The following is a 19,999-nucleotide window of genomic DNA, read 5'->3' on the forward strand; positions in this document are numbered from 1 at the left end:
ATTTAGTTTAATCTATTTTATGAAATGCTGGAAATGATGACAATTGACTTGTTTGTGGATTATGAGCTAATACTCCTACGAAAATTTCATTATTTTCATCTGTGACAGTCTTTTGCCAGTTTCTTTTTCTACATGAACATTTCCATTTACTTAAAATTCTTTCACATCTCGATAGAACAAAGTACGTTATGGAACATTTCTTTCAGAATGTCTTTCAGCGTATGAAACAAATACTTCACGGATATTTTTCGATATTTATCATAAATGAAAATCATATACATTTTTTATAACATATTAGTATTCTTTGCTATAGTTAATCTTACCATTTTAATTAAATAAACTGTTCTTATTGTTGTTGTACGCTATCACACAACGTGCACCTTTCAGTTGGTAACATAAAAATTATTCCATCTGTATTGCTCGCGGAGAATCAATTATGTAGTAGAATGAAAGTGTACTAGTTATTTCGTTCTTGTGTCTCACTTGTGTATCCTGAGAGAAATGTTTTATCATATTGTTCATTTAATGAAGCTGTGAGAAAGTTTTGAAAAAATGGGAATGTTTCATGTCTGCTTCAGGAAGTTGACATCGAATGATATTGAATATGTTGTCATTGAATTCGTGAGGAGGACTACAAACGTAAGTGTTTAAGGTAGGGTCTCATTAAACAATATGAAGGTGATTATTTCATTATTTCTCCTTGACATTCGCCGCAGGGCCAAACTATTAGCATTACAATACGTTTTTTTTAATCTTACAATTTTTGTCTAAAACAGTTCTTTCCATTTTATACTTTTTTCTATATTTAAGCGTCTGAAAGTAAATGCCGCATAGGTAATAACTGAATAACATCATAATCGACATTCTAAATATAAAAAAAGAAGGTTGAATGTTGTGTGCTTTATATCTACTTGCTCTATTCTAGTAAGCTATCACGCAAGATTTCTACTCGATTTTTAGTTTTTTTATTATTGCTGCATGGAGTACATGAAGGTGAAGTAAGATACTGACGCACTCACCAGCTGTAAACAAGTAAAGTTCCTGTTTGTGATACTTGAACAAGATATACGAGATTACAACATGTGATGTATTGGGCCAGTTAAAATGTTCAGATGAATTTTCAATTTTTCAAATCAATTTACATGTAATATGGGCAACAATGCTGATATTATCTATATTGTAGGCAACGATTACTTGGTTAATGAATGAATAAAATATTTGGTTGATGTTCCTAATGAATAATATAGTAAACTTTCATGCAAAAATCGAACATTTTTACTCATCCAATATATAAGCATATCCTATTGTAAATGTGTTAATGTAAAAATAACACATCAATGAGATAACTCTTAACTAAAAATGTCTTCATAATACGTGTAATGTATTATATAATATTGTTGTTGGAGCAAGTTTTGCATGCTTTCATTCAATACATAACAATATATTAGAACAAGGTTGACAAGGTTGAATAAGGTTGTTGTGCAGTACTTCTATGACTGCCTATCATCTCCTTCTTCCTCGTGCTGCGTGAACCCGCTTCGGTGGTCATATTACTCTTATGCGCGATCAGCATAGTCGATAAGTTAGCTCGTGAGAAGTCAAGTAGATATTGTATAGTAAAGAAATTATCTCGAATCTTTTCCTATAGCGCAATCCAATAACCTGCTTCCTTCAACAATATGTATAAATAAATAAAATAGCTTTACTGTAGCGAAACATTCTAAAGATGCTGTAAATAATCCACCAACAGTCAGGCAGAAAATTCGACTGCTTCTTTGTATTAAAAACAGTATCAATTTTTGTATGTCCACCGGTGCTAAGTACCATGAAACATCGTATCTATAAAGAAATAGCTAAAGTAGATGACATTTTGAGAAGTATAGAAAAATAGATTAATTACCTTTGACACATAAGTTTTTAATTGTCTTCCATATAACTAGCGCAAAATCACAAGGACAACATGTAAGAATGTCACTTACGTGGTTACATATACGTGATTATTGTAATCCATAAGTTCTTGTCCAACATAATTGGCTAGGAATGTACCCGCGAGTATGATTATTAGAGCGATAAAGTGTAATAAAACTTCTTCCACTTGCTCCATAGGGGACTCAATTTTAAATAACTAAAATATATTGGTTGTGTGATCAACATTTTACAAAAGGCATCATTGTGTACAAAATCTAAAATTTACTGTAGAAAAAAGAGGAAAAGAGAAGCAATTCTTGTATTACATTTCACGCCATCTTTGAAACCTAATAATTCTGTCCTACAAGTAGCAAACTTTGAAAAACTCACTCTTTACCAATATTTTCTGGTCACTGTTTTGTTTAAATAGATATTATAAGATCCTATATGTCTGTTAGTTATAAGCTTATAAGTATGCTGAAAGCAAGGGGTCTACCGCACTCGGCAATAGGTGTACAAACTTTGAGCAATACATAACAATAGCAAAGAAATAACTACACAATATTGGGAAATAAGCGGCAATAGTGGGCAAAAAAGCAATAGTAGGCAATAGACGGAAATAAAAAATAATAGTGTATAATAAAGCAGCAATAGAGGAAATAAATAAGCAATACAACAGAAATAGCTAAACAAGCACGAGCCGGTGCGCAAATATCCTCACTATCATTTCTGTGCTTACTACAGTACGCAACTGTGCTTAATAATTTCTTGATAAATTGAGTTCAAATAAGTGAGTTGAGTTCAGTTCTAGTAAGAGTTTGGTGTTCTCTCTTGTCCAAATGGGTAAAATAATCAGATATTATTTTAATATTTAATATTTAACCATATTTTACTTATATAGTATAACTGTCACAGTAAAAAAGGTGATCTCCACAAATGTATACATGAAACTTGATTCCTACAAAAGCTTCAGGATTCTACGACACATTCTGTCGCGACTGGCACATTTCTGCAGTTATTACCGTTTTCGGCAATAGGTGTACACTTTTTTGAAGTGTGGTAGACCCCCTGGCTGAAAGTAAGAAAACTCACACGAAAAAGGTTGCAACTCAAGCAAAGCACACCAGCTATAACTAACAAGAAAAATAGTACTTCAGTTTTAGTTATAAAACATTTGGTAAACCTTAAACAAATATTATTATTAAACATCAGAAATATTATATCAGGCAGTATTAATAATATGTTCATTATTAATTTAATTAAGCTTTAATATTTCTAAATATTTTCAAACACGATCATTTATAGTATTGTTTTACTACCAACATCATTCAAACGATATCATATTCTCTCTCTTTTATTTTATCTAACACTTTTTTATTATTATAACTCATGAGTTTCTGGAAAAGCTTTATATGGAAATAACTTTCGAAATAACTTTGCTACAATGCTTTGTTAACTTTATTTGTGTGTGTAATGCACATACATTATCAGATAAATACTAACTCCATGGCTGTGCGATGTATATCTACGGCACAGATTATCCCTCTGTAAATCACAATTTCTTTATTTATGTCAGTGTTACGTAACAATTCGTTCGCCATTGCTTGCTCAATTCGGTAGCTGCAAATTATGTTCCTTTGTAATTATATCGCTTTTCTAGATTTGAAAAAGAACACGGCATTTTTCAGACAATCTGAACATCCGTCGTTTATTTCATTAATCGCATCTTTACCTGGTAATATCAAACATTCCACAAACATACTTGAAGTACGATATCATCGTTGTTCCCGTCCCTACGAATACGATCAACCCTGCAGAACAAGCTGCGTTCATATGCACAATAATTAAAAAATAATATTTTTCTGATACAACGAAGTACTTGGTCACCATTTTCATTATGAAAATCGCGTAAGATTCATTTTTCGGTATGACGACGTCAAGAATGAACGGCGAATATATTATGATAAAATTAAAAAATAGACCGCATATAGTAAATACTGTAAACATAGAAGTCAAACATAGAAGACAGTTAGTATTCGATTTTCCAATTTTGTTCAACCTTTTTATGACTTATTTTTATATAGTCTGATAATAAACGCCTAATCTTATTCTTACTTGTCAGTCTGGCCGAAATACATTTTCCAATGTATCCGTATTTTTCATAGATAGCAATTTCGTTTTGATCCTTTAGCCCATCGTAAATGTGTTGCAATTGATGCAATAAATATTTCATCTATAATGTCAAAATTATTTTACACTTATATTTCGCAAAGCTTGAAAGAACATGTATTGGGTCAGTTAAAAATTTCGGTTGGATTTGCGCAAAATGTTATGTTTGGCATTCAGTAGGAACAAATTATGCAGCAGTAATCACGTTATTCGATAATTAGATATTAATGAAAATAGAACTGAACCTTTCAACTGACCCATACGAGAATTCATTTACGGCAGTCGCTCTTTTTCTGGAGTAGAGGTATTCATTACTTACAGTTTCCATATTACTCCAAAAAGACATGAACAAAATCGCGAGTGTGCAAAAAAATGACGAGGAAGAAAGTATTTTGATAACAAGATCAAAGCTATATTCTGCAAAGAAGAGTCGTGACAGCTGCAAACATGAAATTTGTTGATCCTAATAAAGCGAATTGGTAATTCTGTAGTGCTATATGATATACTTCATTAATACTGAACAAACTACCGGAACAAATTTATGCCTAATAAAGAGTAATGACTCAAAGTAATGACCCAACTATAGCATACCTATATCAAAAGTGTGTCAGGGAATCTCATGATGACTGTGGTCCAGTGATGTCAAATGATTGAAAAAAACCTAATTTAAAATGTCTTTTCGTGACTTCTTAATGACGTGACAAAACCGTACGCGATTTAATTTATTATTAATAATTTTTGCAAAATACCGTTTGCATAATATAATAGAAATTAACTTTTTATAAATATTTATATCTAGAATATAAACAGACATGCACAGAGATAAAGAGAGGGAGAAGAGATTAAGAAGTGTTACAAAGTTTTGCGTTTCTGAAATTTGCCAAAAATTCGATACGGATTTTTCGTTTAACTCACATAATTTTAGATTTCATTTTTATAATCTTATATGTTACTAAATCTTCATTAAAATACCACTGAAAAGTACAAAAGTTCGCGAAAGCTCGTATTGTTAACGATATAAAATATCATTTGTCTGTTTTTAGTTATATTAGTCTATCAGATTTTTATCATTTTGACGCCATTGCATCTGTCAGTTTCGGTTATTATCTCATCAAATTCTGACGTTTTGACGTCTGTATGGGTGATAATGTACCTGAAATGCAATGTTGCTCATCAGAAGACAACCAAATAAACTTGCTCGAAAACGAGTGAATTTTGTTTCCTTGTCAGGCCACAAGCCCATAGGGAGCAGAAGTACCCGATTCCAATTGAAGTACTGCTTTGTAATACAGATCATGTTTCGCGATCGTCGAAACTTCGCACTTGACTGCGGAATTACCTACACCACTCCGTCTATCCCTCTCTTCCATCATTAGAGTGTTTTAAAACTGTTCCCTCACCATATAAATTTCTAGGTAAATTATTTAATTTAGCATAAACGTAGTGCGAGGTGGTGTACGATACCACCGTGCGAGTATAACAGCTGTTTGATGACAATGTAACGTTTCCTCCCTCGAGAAAATTGCTCAACGATTAAGAAATTGTTACACGGAGAAAAGAAAAATATTCAACGTATATTTATTTCCCCGCTGTACAATAATCGTAAAATGATATCAGAGATCGGATAGGGACTATCAAAAGAAGAGATACCAGAGATCGAAATACGTATAGGCGCAGTTTGTCGTTTTTCGTGCCCTTTAGTTTTCCTCTTTTCATTCTGCAGTGAGCACTCGTTGAATGAACATATGCTGTGAGCGGAACAGCATTCCATCGACTTACACATATGTGTCAAGTTTGAAAGTAGTACTGGTACAGTACATAAAACTATAAACTTTTATTCGGATATATTCTTCTGTCTTACGCTTGAAGATTGATTTAATGACAAATTTAAGATATTGAGTGAAACTTTAGGATATTGGTCTACAGAACGAAATATAAATAGATACAGTTAAAGCTTGTATATCATCTTGCTTAATTATATTAATATTCTTTTTTATTGTTTTGATATGCTATATTGTTATTTGATGGATTGTTGTATCTTAATTGCATGTAGTAAATGTAGCATGTATTAATTGATAAAATAAATGGTTATTATAACATTTCATGTTTCTTTATTGATCTAACGAGACAATGTTACAAGTACTGTGCTCAAATATATTTAATGTTTGAATGATATATCATTTTATTTATTCATTGTCGATTGTTTCATTGCTTCTTAAGCGCATGCGAAAAAAGCGAAGAAAGTCTATTATAACCATATCTCACTCTTTCTACATAATTATGTTTAAATATTAATTCCTAATACCAAGCTTGTGTGTTATATTCTATTGTATTAGGATCTGCAATTAATTTGGTGCTTTTACTTCTAATTAATAACTCCGTTTTGGATTCAAATATGTTCCTGTCATTTAGTCAGTTTCAAAGTGCCATCCTTAAGATTTAAAATACGCTACATAGCTCAAAAAGCTCAAAAAAGATTTGTTACCAAGGATAGTTAAGCTTCATCCTAATATATGCAAGGTACGGTATATGTAATAACGCTATAATCATCATTGTTTATTAAACATCAAAAAGGAAAGCTAAATGTGTATTTTATATCTTTTTACTTTATTTTAATTACTAATTCTTAATATTGGTTTGTTCGGAAAGTGCGGTTTTTCACATAGCCAAGTATTCTAAGATGCTGTTTAAGGATCGAATTAGATATGTGGGGTATCTCCGCAATGCCTCGCGTTATGTAACGTCGATTACTTTCAATTATTGTTGCAATTTGGTCGTCATCTACCGCAGAAGGCCTATCTGAGCGTTCTTGAGTCTTCGATGTTAACATCATCACTTTTGAAGCGAGCAAACTACTTCTGAACAGTTCTTTCAGCTACTGCATTACTTCTGTAAATCTTTTTTGTTATCTGAACGGCACTCTTGCTTTTTTTGAAATAAAATAACATAATGTGTCAAAAATGCATCTTCTTTTCTCCCATTTTTAATTTGATGTAAAATTAACAAACCTCAATTGATCCTATTGTTCTTATTCGTAAATGATGCGTTGAAGTGTCCTCTTTCACAATATGTATATATGTTATATGTTAAAGTCCCACGACATAGATAAACATGTTTTAATGTCATCTCTTAAAAAACCGCACGAACTTTCTGTACAATCTAATACTATTCTATTCTATCACACAAGAGTTTTACTTGTTATTACTGCATTGAGTGCATGAAGGTGAAGTAAGATATTGATGCACTCACCAGCTGCAAACAAATACGTTCCTGTTTTACTTGCACAAGATGTGCGATATATAATGTATTATAAGTCTATATATACAGTATATGCATATTTTTATATATAAATATAAATATAAATAAATATATACAGGGTGTCTCATAACTCTGTTACCGCTGGTTAATGGTGTATAGTTTGGACTTAGCTGAATCGAAAAGTCCTGTACTATTTTGCGATTTTCGCGATAATAACCGAGTTATTAACGATTAAAGTAAACGAATGAGTGCGCGGCTCGTGTAGCGAGGCCGTCGGTAGGAGGGCCGCGAATCTTCGCACGCTTTCTGGAATTACTAAATGGAGAGGGTGTGGCACGCCTCAGTGATGCCAGAAAGCGTGCGACGATTCGTGAGACCATTCTACTGCATCCCCGCCGCATGCTAGAAAGCACGCTTTCTGGCACAGCTTCCTCACAGTGCCATTACTAACAACGTTCGTACAGCATTCCTACCCACGGCCACGCTGCACGAGTCACGCTGATACGCGTACTACGCTAATCTTCTTTTATTAATATCTCAAAATTTTACGTGATTAATTGCAAAATTATAGAGGACTTTTTAGTTCTACTAAACGAGATCTACCTGCAGGAGAGTATTGAACACTTTATGCAGAACACCCTGTATATAAACTATATTATAAGAGTATCATAAATGTATTAACATTAGAATTGTTTACGATACTCTGAAGACGGAGTACACTGATTGCTGTGAAAAGTGTTTTATCTCTTTCAGCGTTGAATTCCCTTAGAAGTAGTGTATTTTGAATAGAAAAAATGATATAAAAAATAATTGACATCTCATATCTTTCGTATTCGTACTATATGCACTAGAACTTAGATACCCCGTGCATAATAAATATATATATGTTGGAGCAAGTTTGTCATAGAATCATATTCAGTCATAGAATCATATTCAGTCTCTCATACAGTTAATATCAACTAGCTAACTACTCATGTTAAGTAAAGAAAACTCAGTTATAAAAACGGAAATCATATTGAGTCTTTTTCTACCTCGTGCAATCCAATAACCTGCTTGCTTCAACAATATATATAAATATATGAAAAATGTTTTTGTTTATATAAATATATATGTATAAATAAATATAATTTATACATATATTTATGTATAATTTACTGTAGTGAAACATTCTACAGATGCTGAGAATAATCCACCGACATCTAGAGTGAAAATTCTAGTGCTCCTTTGTAATAGAAACAATACATGTTTCTGTACATGTATCGGTGCTAAATATCATGAAACATTGTACCTAGAAAGAAATATGCTAACGTAAAATAAACTATAATATAAATAGAGTAAAATAAAACTGAAGAAAAAGGACAACTTAAGAAATATAAAAAACTAAATTAATAATTTTGTGCACATATGCAGGTGCTTTAATTTGTACTTTCATCAGTAAAAACTATTAGGATGAAGTCACCAGTATCACATGTAAGAATATATTACTTACGTGGTTACATATACAGAATTGCTATGATCTGTAATTTCTTGTCCCGTATAATTAGCTAGGAACAGCACCACGAGTATAATTATCACAGCTCCATTGTGTAATAAAACTTCTTCCATTTCCTCCGTAGGTGACTCAATGTGAAATAACTGAAATATCATCGTTGTGTGATCATCATTTTACAAAACGCATCACTTTGCACAAAATCTAAACTTTATTGCAGAAAAAAGCAACAGTTGTAAGGAAGCATATACTTATATTTCACATTGAAACATACTAATTTTATTATAAAATTAGCAAAATTTGCAATTCGTGCTTTTAATAATTTTTGATCATTTTTTCACTTTTTTAAAATGCAAATTAAATCTTAGTTATAAGTCGCTAGTACATAATAGTACGTTGAAAGTAGGAAAACTTACACCAAAAAGATTGAAACTCAAGCAGAGCACAGTAGCTATTATCAAAAAGAAGAATGATCCTTCAAGTTTTTTCATGAAACATTTTGCGAATCTTAAACATAGACATTATTATTAAATATCAAAAATGCTATATCAGCCACTAGAAATAAAAGATTCGATTAAGCTATAATTGTACAATATTTCTAATTATTTTTAATCGTTATAATTATTTTAGATTTTTGTTTGACTAGCATCCCAAAGTTATCATAGTTCTGTTTTTATTATAACAAGTTTTAGGAAAAGCTATAACTTTGCTTAAAATGCTTTATCAGCATTATTTGTATATGTAATAGAGACACAGTAGCAGATAAATACTAACACCATAGCTTTGCGATGTATGTCTACGGCACAGATCAAGTTCTTGTAAATTAGAATCTCATTTTTCGTATTAAGATCACGTAACAACTCGATCGTCATTGCTTGCTCAATGCGGTAGCTATAAATAACATTCTTTCTGTAATTAAATTCCCTTTCTAGATTGTTTGAAACAGAATACGATATTTTTCAGACAATCTGAACATCCGTCGTTTTTTGCATTAATCACTTCTTTACCTGGCAATCTCAAACATTCCACAGATATGCTTGAAAATCGACATCAGCGTTGTTGCCGTCGCTGTGAATACGATCAGTTCTGCAGAACAGGTTGCGTTCAGATGCACAAGAATTAAAAAGTAATACTTTTCTGATACAATGAAGTACTTGGTCACCATTTCCATTATGTGAATTGCGTAAGACTCATTTTTCGACATGACGATGTCAAGAATGTACGGCAAATATAGTATAATAAAATTACCAAATACTGCGCCCATAATAAGTACTGGAAACAAAGTTGTCTACATAAAAACACTTATTATTGGATTTTCTAATATTCGTCAACTTCTTTCCAATTTATTTTTCTATCCATATTGTGATAATTATTGTGGTAATAATAATCGTCGAATTTTTTTCTTACCTGTCAGTATAATCGTTAAACGTTTTCCAATATATCCGTATTTGTCATAAATAGCCATTTCGTTTCTGTCCTTTAGCCCGTTATAGGTGCATTGCAATCGGTCCAAGAAATATTTTGTCTGTTATGTTAATAATATTTTACGCTATATTCCACTTTACGGGAGTAAAGTGTGAAATAACATTGCCACGTACAGTGTAATTCATTTATGGCAGTCGTTTTTTTCTGAAGTAGTGACATAACTTACATTTTTCATGTTAATCCAAAAGCAGATGAACATAATCGTGAGCATAACATAAAATGTCGCGCAAGAGATTATTATGATAGCATGATCAGTGCTACATTCTGCCTTGAAGAGTCTTGAGAACTACGAACAAAAACTTAAATTTATTGATGCAAATCGATAATTGTTAATTATATATTGCTAAATGATATATTTCAACACTGATGTTACAAATACATAAAACAATTATTACGAGAAAAGTTACCAAATTTATATTATTCGAAAATAATTTCTCAAATATTCAGTTTTATGTATTCTTATATCTAATAATGAACAAATCATATAAATCATATAAATTAAACATTTTTGTTACTAAAAATTCATTTACACTTGAACTTCGGTCAAGTTCTAATTTCTTTAGCAAATATATTGTTTAGTAATAATATTTCTTTTATTATCAATATTATTGTTAATAATAATTCATAATTTGAATAACAATTAGAGTTAAGTTATAAAAATATAATGTGAAAAAAATATTTCGTGTATAAAAATACTATTATTTTTATTATAAACATTTCAAAATTTTTATTTCTGTTTTCTACTTAATATAATAGGTAATATTATTTACATTATATGTATATAGGTATCATTAATTAAAGACTGATAATAATTTCCGTAATATATACATATATCGTTGTTTAGTTTTTTGTATATCATAGATAATGTATATGGATATGATTGTTGTTTTGTTATTTTCTCTCTATGAAAACCTGTTTTAGAATTCATATATGTTCTAACAAATTGAAGTATACATAATTAATATATATTTCATCTAGATCTTATTTTTATTACTAAATAAGGAGAATATGTTTCGTAATGAAGTATCTCGTTTCTATAAACAATTATTTTATGTATCAGTTTAGTTTTTAATTTTCAAAATCCTCTATCTTTTTAAAACGTAATTAAAAATGTCACTGATATGAAATAATTAAAGTGTCACTGTACGTCTTTTGTACGATATGATATTTCATGTGTCCGTATGATATTAATCCATCATTTTTCCGTCATTTTAACGCCGTTAGTCATATTCTTAGTCATTCTATGATTACATTCTATCATGACATAAGTATGCTATCTGGCTCACGTACCTGAAATGCGATGCTGCTCATTAGAAAACAGCAAAACAATCTTGTCTGAAAACGAGTGAATTTTGTTTGCCTGTCAGGCCACAAGCCTAAAGGAAGGAGCAGTGCCCGATTCCAGTTGAAGTACCGCTTTCTGATACAAATCATGTTTCGCGATCGCCGAAACTTCGCACTTGACTGCGAAATAATCCACAACAGTTTGTCCATCCTCTTCTTCCATTATTAAATTATATTATATTTTAAAACTTTCTCACCGAGTAAATTTCCAGATAAATTATTTAATTTAGCATAAATGTAACGCGAGGTGGTGCACGATACTACCGTGCGAGTATAACAGCTGTTTGATGACAATGTAACGCCTTCGCTCGAGAAAAGTACTCATCGATTAAGTAATTCTTACACGGAGGGAAGAAAAAATTCAACGTATATTTATTTCTCCACAGTAAAATAATCGTAAAATGATGACCAGAGATCGAAATTCGCGCAAGCGCAGTTGCTCGTTTTTCGTGTCCTTTAGTTTTCCTCTGTTCATTCTGGAGTGAGCAGGTAGTGAATGAACATATGCTTCGAGCGGAGCAGGATATCGCTGACTTTACACATATGTGTCAAGTTTGAAATTATTATGGGTAAAGTATATAAAACTATAAACTTTTATTCGGATTTATTCTGGCTTATGCTTGATGAATAATTTAATGACAAATTTAAACAAAAGTTCAAGATTCTATATGCTATAAAACGAAATGTAAACAGATACAGGTAAGTGCATGAATATCTTATTTGATTATATTTTCTTTAATTGTTTTGATATGCTATATTGTTATTTGATGGATTGTTGCACCTTAATAAGTATTGATAAAATAAATGTTTATTATAATGCATGTTTCTTTATTGATCTAATGAGATACTGTTGCAAGCACTATGCTCAAATGTGTTTAATATTTAAATGATCATTTCATTTGTATTCACGTTTCATATCTTCTTAGGCGCGGCGCATGCATAAAAAGCAAAAAATGTCTATTATATACATACGTTTTTTCTATGTACTTATTTTTAAATACTAAATCTGTGTGTATTATTGCATATTATTGTATATTTAGACAGTCCAATTGACGAGAAATAAAACTGACATTTTGTTAACAGTATATATTACTTCACAGAAATTGCATTTTAGTGATAAATCCCATATTTATCTCATATTTATGTTTATCCCATATTTAATAGTGAAAAACACTTTGCAACTGCTTTTATTTATGTACAAATCCACTAATGTTTTTTTTCTACTAATTTTGTGGACAAATAACAAACAAATAACTTACGATTTCGACAGAGATATAGATATACATATTTTCTAAATACCTTTTTCGTTTAAACAGTTTATCCTCAATTAAATGAGAAAAAGCTCCGTTTATATTTTATACTTACCTACTCTATTCTAAGATATTAGGCATGCCATATTTCCATCATCCTTGCACAGAGTACATGATAGTGAAATAAGATACCGATGCACTTGCCAGCTGCAAACAGATATACTCTCTCTGTGTTACTTGAACAAAGTATGTAACATTACTATTTATATAATACAGAGTATTTCAGAAATAGGACAAACTTTTTAAGAGCATATTCATCCCTACAGTGAGTAGAATATGCTTTTAAAGTATGTCTACCTTATGCCTATTTCCGAAACACACACACTGTATATATGTATATATCTGTTCGACCAGCGTAACATTACCGAAGCAAAGCATTCCAAAGATGCTATGAGTAATCCATGGAAATTCAAAGTGAAAGCTTTGCTATTTCTTTGTAATAAAAATAATATCAGTTTCTGTATGTGCAAGGGAGCTAGATACCATGGAATGTTGTACCTATGAAGAAATAATATATGGAACTGATAATTTGAGCAGACATTTTTATATAAACGATATTTTTATCGCAAAAGATCACTCAAGTGAAAACATGAATCACATCACATACAAAGATATTGCTTACGCGGTAAAAAAAACGTGATTATTGTCATCAATAATTTCTTGTCCAGCATAGTTAGCTATGAACATGTATAGAAGAATGAAAAGCGTAATAAAAAAATGCGACAAAGTTTCTTCTTTTTCTTTCATTGGTGATTCAATTTGAGATACCTAAAACAATATGCGTTATGTAATTTACGTATTAATATCTGTAATAATATTTATGACACGTATAAAATTATTTTTTCTTACGCGATAACAAATGTTATTGTAAATAATAACAGCAAAGAATGCAAAAGTAACATTTGTGTTATTCTCTCTCTTTAAAATTTCTTCAATGTTTTATTTTTATAACTAACGTGAAATTTTAAACTCAGATTTTTAATACTTTTGTGAGTATTTTCTGATATAATTATTTCACCTTACTATTAGCTTCTTTCGAATAATATTTAAGATATTATGTAGATTGCTCATAAATAATATCAAATGTAAGGAAACTCACTCGATAAAGATTGAGGCTCACACAAAGCACATTAGTCGCTATGATAAAAACATATGACTTTTCAAAGTTGGACACAATATATTCAGCGCATCTTTAAATATAAATATTATTATACTAATTAATCATGTTAAATCTTTTTTTAATTTTTTAAATATTATTATCATAGGAAAAGGTAATTAAATTTTAATTCCAGTTTTGGTCATTCTTAATTATAATTAACCCTAGCTTCCCACACAGGGATGCCTGAAACCCTAAATAAAATAAAATAATTCACGATTTTTGAATGTAACCGTTATTCACAAGAATATTTTACAAACTACTTTCTTTTTCAAATTTTTCTATGTATAGGCATATTCTTTGATGTGTGGCATATCAATGGAAAAATGACTTAAAATCAGGTGATTTTTCTTATATTTTTAACTAAATGTTTGACGTAGCTCAGTGTGGGAAGCTAGGGTTAATATTAATATATTTCAATATAGCAGCAGTATGACTCAAAGCTATAAGCAGGATGTCTGACATAAGGCGAAAAACCTCTCGCCCACAGGTAGATCTCGTCAAACTGAATTAAAAAGTCCTGTACCATTTTGCAAACAACCACGTAAAATTTTGAGTAATTAAGTAAAGAAAGTTCGCTAATTCAGCGGACGCGATTGGCAGCGAGGGAAGTAGGCATGAATGATGTAAAAAACGGCTAGTCGCGCGCGCGACGCGAATCAGCGAGTATCGGATTACAGCGGCAGACGGGACGACGCGTTCTTCTAAGAAACGTAACAACACTTTCTCGGCAACACGAGCGCGTGAATGAGACGCTGAGAAATTATTGTCCGCGCGTCGTCTCGCCTGCCGCTGTAATCCGATACTCGCTGCTCTCGCGTTCTTCTAAGAAATACGCTCGCGTCGCGCGCGCGGCTAGCCGTTTTTTACGTCATTCAACTACCCAGCTCATTCATATTACTTCCCTCGCTGCCAATGGCGCTGAATTAGCGAACTTTCTTTACTTAAGTACTCGAAATTTTACGTGGTTGTTTGCAAAATGAACTTTTTACAGGACTTTTTAATTCAGTTTGACGAGATCTACCTATGGGTTTTTCGCCTTGTGTCAGACACCCTGTATATTTTGATTAAAAATTTAAAACACAATGGTATAATAAATATACATATTATCGAATAAAAACTAACTCTATAGCCTTGCGATGAATATCTATAGCATAGATTATCTCTTTGTAAATCACAAATTCATTCTTCAAACTGTTTTGCAATGTATTATTGGTCGTCATTGCTCGTTCAAGACGGTAGCTGTAAGTTATATCTCTACTGTAATTATATTTATTTTTTACACTATTTGAAATACGAAAGACTTTTACCTAGCAATTCTGAACATTCCACAAATATATTTGATATACGATAACATTATTGCTCCTACTGCTATTAATATTAATGACCCCACAGCATGTGCTGCGTTCAAATGCAGAAAGATTAAATAATAATACTTCTCTTCTATACTATAATATTTGCTTATAAGTATTATCAAATGACGTGCATAAGTCTCATTTTTAGGCATAATGACGTCAAATATGTATGGCCAAATTTCCATTACAAAACCAAAAACCATAATGGATATTTCAACTACTAAACATTATTTCCTTTAGAAAATGATTTACACATGAAAAATACAGCAAGATAAATAATTTTTATGTGATATTAAAAACTACGTTTTCTTTCGATACGATTAATAAATAATCAAATTATATTCAAATCAACACACACGCGCGCGCGCGCAGACTCGTTTCTTACTTATTATATTGACCGTAAAACGTTTTGCAGTGTTTCCATATTTCTCATAAATAGCAATTTCATTTTTATCTTTTAGTCCATTGTATATGTGCTGCAGTTGCTCCAATAAATATCTAATCTATTATATCAAAAGTTTATACTGCATCGCGTTGTAAAGTATGAAAAAACTTTATGTATGAATATTTATTTTGTAACAATTTTATACTTTAAAAAAGTAATAAAACCATGACTTACAGTTTCGATATTAACCCAACATGACATATACTTAATTACATAAAAAGTGAAGAGCAATGAGATGGAAAGCATTTTAAGAGTAAAGTCAAAAGTGCATTCTACAAATAAAAGTCTCGACAACTGTAATTAAAAATTTATTGTCAATCTCATTACAGAATTATTTCTTTATTTAAGCAATGTAAGTTCTTATATTAGGAGTGTGATTTAGTTTTGAGGGTTTTGCAAGAGATGGCTGTAGTGTCAGTTTGTTCCAATAGCTGTTTCCGATACCTGTTGTTTCTTACAGTGTTGACATTGTTGACATTATCCATGACATTTAGTAGCATTATAGCAATAGATGCAATAACAGTCGTGTTTATATCATCGTAAAAATGCAACTTCCGAAAGAGCGTTTTCGACATGCGTTGCTTTTGTTTTTTAATCAAAAGAAAACTGCGGCTGAGGGTTATAGAATTCTTGTGGAAACTTATAGTGATTCTGTCCCATCAATTAAGACGTGTGAATACTGGTTTAGACGTTTTAAAAGTGGTGATACTGATGTGAAGGACAAAGAACGCTCGGGACAACCAAGAAAGCTTGAAAATGCAGATTTCCAAGCATTATTGGACGAAAATCCAACACGATCCACTTCAGAACTTGTCAGAGCATTAAATGTTGATCGTACAACAGTTACGAAACATTTACATGAAATGGGAAAAATTCAGAAAGAAGGGAAATGGGTTCGACATCAATTATCGGAAAGTGCCATTTGAACATTTGCATTTCGTTGATCGCCAGGCAAAAAAAGAAGAGTCTTTTGTCTCGGATTGTTACTGGGGATGAAAAGTGGATCTATTTTGATAATCCGAAACGCAGAAAATCATGGGTGGATCCAGGCGAACCATCAACATCCACTCCGAGACGCAATATTCACGGTTCAAAAGTAATGCTCTGTGTTTAGTGGGATAGTGTACTATGAGCTGTTAAATCTGCATGAGACTGTCACGGCTGATCGTTATCGACACGAATTGTACAAGTTGAAGCAAGCATTGGACCAAAAACGACCACCAATTGCGAGTAAACGACGGAAAATGATTCTTCTTCGTGACAACGCTCGACCTCACGTTGCGTTATCAGTGAAACAAACACTATTAGAGCTTGAATGGCAAGTCTTACCGCACCCCGCGTATTCTCCGGACATTGCTCCATGCGATTATTATTTGTTCCGGTCGATGCAACACGCTTTAGAGGATACACACTTTCATAATTTGGAAGAAGTGCGAAAATTCGTCGACGAATGGATCAACTCAAAAGAAGAGTCATTTTATCGTGGTGGAATCCATCTCTTGCCAGAAAGATGGGAAAAAGTTATAGAAAACGAAGGAAAATATTTTGATTAAGGTATTCATTCATTATCATATTTAAATACATGCGTTTTTGAGCAAAAAAAACCCTCAAAACTAAATCACACCCCTAATAAGTAGCAGACAATATGATTAAAGTATTTTATATTCATGTACCTGGAATGCGTCGAAGCTTATCAAAATACCAAGAATAACTACCATCTGAAGTTGAGCAAATGTTGATTGTTCGTAAGGCCACAAGCCAATAGCGAGCAGAATAATCCGATTGAAACTGAAGTATCGCTCTATGATATAGATCGTCATTTTACGAACATCGAGACGTGTTTGACTCTAAAATAGTTTGCTTACGATGTATGCAACCCCTCATTGCGGACAATCGATCGAATGTATAGCCGATGTAAATTGTTTAATTTGACATAATTTGATATAAGTGTGTAATGCAAGGCTATATCACCGTGTAATATCACCATGCGACTTAAACCCTTACAATTTCAGTTAGAAAAAACATTAACTATTAAGCATTTTATTTTACAATGAGAGAAATGTGAAATATATGTTCCTGTCTCCCATGAAAAAATACTCGCAGTCAATAAAGCGCAATTTTCTGTTTCTAAAGGAAATTATTTTGTTTTCCACATTTTATTTTAATATGTACACTTATAAAACTTGCTCACATTTTGGACGGAGAGCTTTCTGATATTTCTGACATATGTACCAACTATGGAATTATTGGTAAACGAAGTACAACGAACCACTGTTACTCGAACGTAAGCTTTTCTCTTATATATTTAATGAGTTCTATAGAATTCATATTTAAAAAGAATTGAATATTCTCTCGTACAATAAGATCTCGTACAATAATATTTGAGACAAATCAAATATCGGATATTATCTTATTTAAGTGTATGCTATAACTAGTTAAAAAGAATCTTATTAAGAATTTATTTTTTTCCATCACTTTGCTTATTACACTGTTATAATAATTGATGAATTCTTGCGGTCGATTGCATGGAAACAAAAGAAACATCTCAAGATAAATATTGTCGGCGTGATTTCGTGTCGGATATAGTGATAATGTCGGAGTAATCTCAAATTACAATTATAATCTAATAAATGTTTCTTACTCGCTTATAGGGACTGTGGATAGTTTATAGATATCACAATCTTGGAAAAAATATAGACATTAAATGTACTTTTGCCAACTTTATTCAAAATAAAATTGAAAGGAAAAATACCGCGTCGTACCACTACTTCTGCGTTCCAGTGTACGATATTACATTTATATGTATTAAATATATTGTATATATACATATATACTGTACCTGTTGATACTACATTTATACTAATAGATGAGATAAATAAATAATCCTTCTTGTCATTTTAGTGTAGAGTACGTGTCAGTGAAGTAAGATATTGATGTACTCGGCAGCTGCAAAATTAAGTAGATCATTCTTTGTGCTGCTTACGCGAAATATGGAAAATTGTGTGCGAGCTGCGTGTATGTGTGCAAAACGGCACACATACACACACACATTCTTATGAATAATAGAGTTTTACCGTCGCAAAGCACTCTAAAGATACTGCAAATAATCCGCAGACATTCAGGCTCAAAGCTTTGCTACCTCGTTGTAACAAAAACAATATCATTTTTTGTATATGTAACGGTGCTACGTACCACTAAGTTGTACCTACGAAGAAACGGTTAAAGTAGATTCGACAAATTAACACGTAAAAAATATCATTATTTTTTATGCCGTTAAAACAACATGATTGTAATCAATAATTTCTTGCCCAGCATAGTTAACACACTTTTATCCGTGTGAATTTATGTACAAGTCCACTAATGTTTTTTTTTCTACTAACTTTGTGGACTTACAAGTACCTTACAAACAAACAAGTAACTTACGATTTCGACAGAGATACAGATACACACACACACATCACACACACACTTAAACAAAAAAGAGCTCCGTTTATATTTTATACTTACCTACGATATTCTACGATATTATTAGCCACGGCATATTTCTATCATGCCACAGAGTACATGATAGTGAAATAAGATACCGATGCACTTGCCAGCTGCAAACAGATGTTTTCTTTCTGTGTTACTTGAACAAAGTATGCAACATTATTTATATATACAGAGAGTATTTCAGAAATAGGTGGACAAACTTTAAGAGTATATTCTACTCATTGTAAGGATGAAAAAAGTCATATAAACATGGGTCCGGAAATGCTTCCTCTCTTTCCAAGTCATAAATACTTTTTATTTATAACAAACGTGGTAAAAGAACATTTCATTAAAGACAGAAATATCATAAATGAGAGTCGTAAAGTATCCCTAAGAATTTTTGAACGTCTTTGACAATTTAGAAGACATCGATATGAGGCTTGCAATCCTGCGGAAGAAAATCACTTCCAACAATTTCTTTAATGGAATATTCTTTTACCAAAGGTGTAAATAGAAAGCTAATAACGTGGAATGGAAGCATTTCTGACCATATGTTTATATGACTTTTTCTTCCATCCTTACAGTAAGTAGAATATGCTTTTAAAGTTT

General features: G+C 31.7%; 2 protein-coding genes across 5 annotated transcripts; both read right to left on the minus strand.

The window, feature by feature from the left end:
- Positions 1-676: 676 nt before the first annotated feature.
- LOC105285976 lies at positions 677-19,124 on the minus strand. Its single transcript, XM_026969279.1, has 24 exons — positions 18,994-19,124; positions 17,593-18,865; positions 16,094-16,213; positions 15,860-15,977; positions 15,430-15,694; positions 15,245-15,361; positions 14,063-14,153; positions 13,586-13,731; positions 13,329-13,461; positions 13,069-13,110; positions 10,476-10,595; positions 10,232-10,349; positions 9,832-10,096; positions 9,241-9,331; positions 8,839-8,970; positions 5,231-5,416; positions 4,397-4,540; positions 4,024-4,141; positions 3,641-3,905; positions 3,412-3,528; positions 3,001-3,091; positions 1,980-2,125; positions 1,707-1,839; positions 677-1,022 (listed from the first exon to the last, which is right to left on the minus strand). The coding sequence occupies exons 2-24, from the start codon at positions 17,737-17,739 to the stop codon at positions 969-971; spliced, it is 3,159 nt and encodes a 1,052-aa protein (XP_026825080.1). The 5' UTR covers positions 17,740-18,865; positions 18,994-19,124; the 3' UTR covers positions 677-968.
- LOC105285962 lies at positions 6,168-11,993 on the minus strand. Of its 4 annotated transcripts, none has more exons than XM_026968890.1 (10): positions 11,600-11,986; positions 10,476-10,595; positions 10,232-10,301; positions 9,832-10,096; positions 9,599-9,715; positions 9,241-9,331; positions 8,825-8,970; positions 8,491-8,623; positions 7,086-7,329; positions 6,168-6,966 (listed from the first exon to the last, which is right to left on the minus strand). In XM_026968890.1, the coding sequence occupies exons 1-8, from the start codon at positions 11,801-11,803 to the stop codon at positions 8,608-8,610; spliced, it is 1,029 nt and encodes a 342-aa protein (XP_026824691.1). In that variant the 5' UTR covers positions 11,804-11,986; the 3' UTR covers positions 6,168-6,966; positions 7,086-7,329; positions 8,491-8,607. The 4 variants fall into 4 exon arrangements, with proteins under 4 accessions (XP_026824691.1, XP_026824688.1, XP_026824692.1 ...); XM_026968887.1 differs by having other exon boundaries at positions 10,232-10,349; positions 11,600-11,985; XM_026968891.1 differs by lacking the exon at positions 9,599-9,715 and having other exon boundaries at positions 10,232-10,349; positions 11,600-11,993.
- Positions 19,125-19,999: the final 875 nt, after the last annotated feature.

Source organism: Ooceraea biroi, chromosome 4 (genome assembly GCF_003672135.1).
Source record: "Ooceraea biroi isolate clonal line C1 chromosome 4, Obir_v5.4, whole genome shotgun sequence".
In the NCBI taxonomy this organism is placed as follows: Eukaryota; Metazoa; Arthropoda; class Insecta; order Hymenoptera; family Formicidae; genus Ooceraea; species Ooceraea biroi.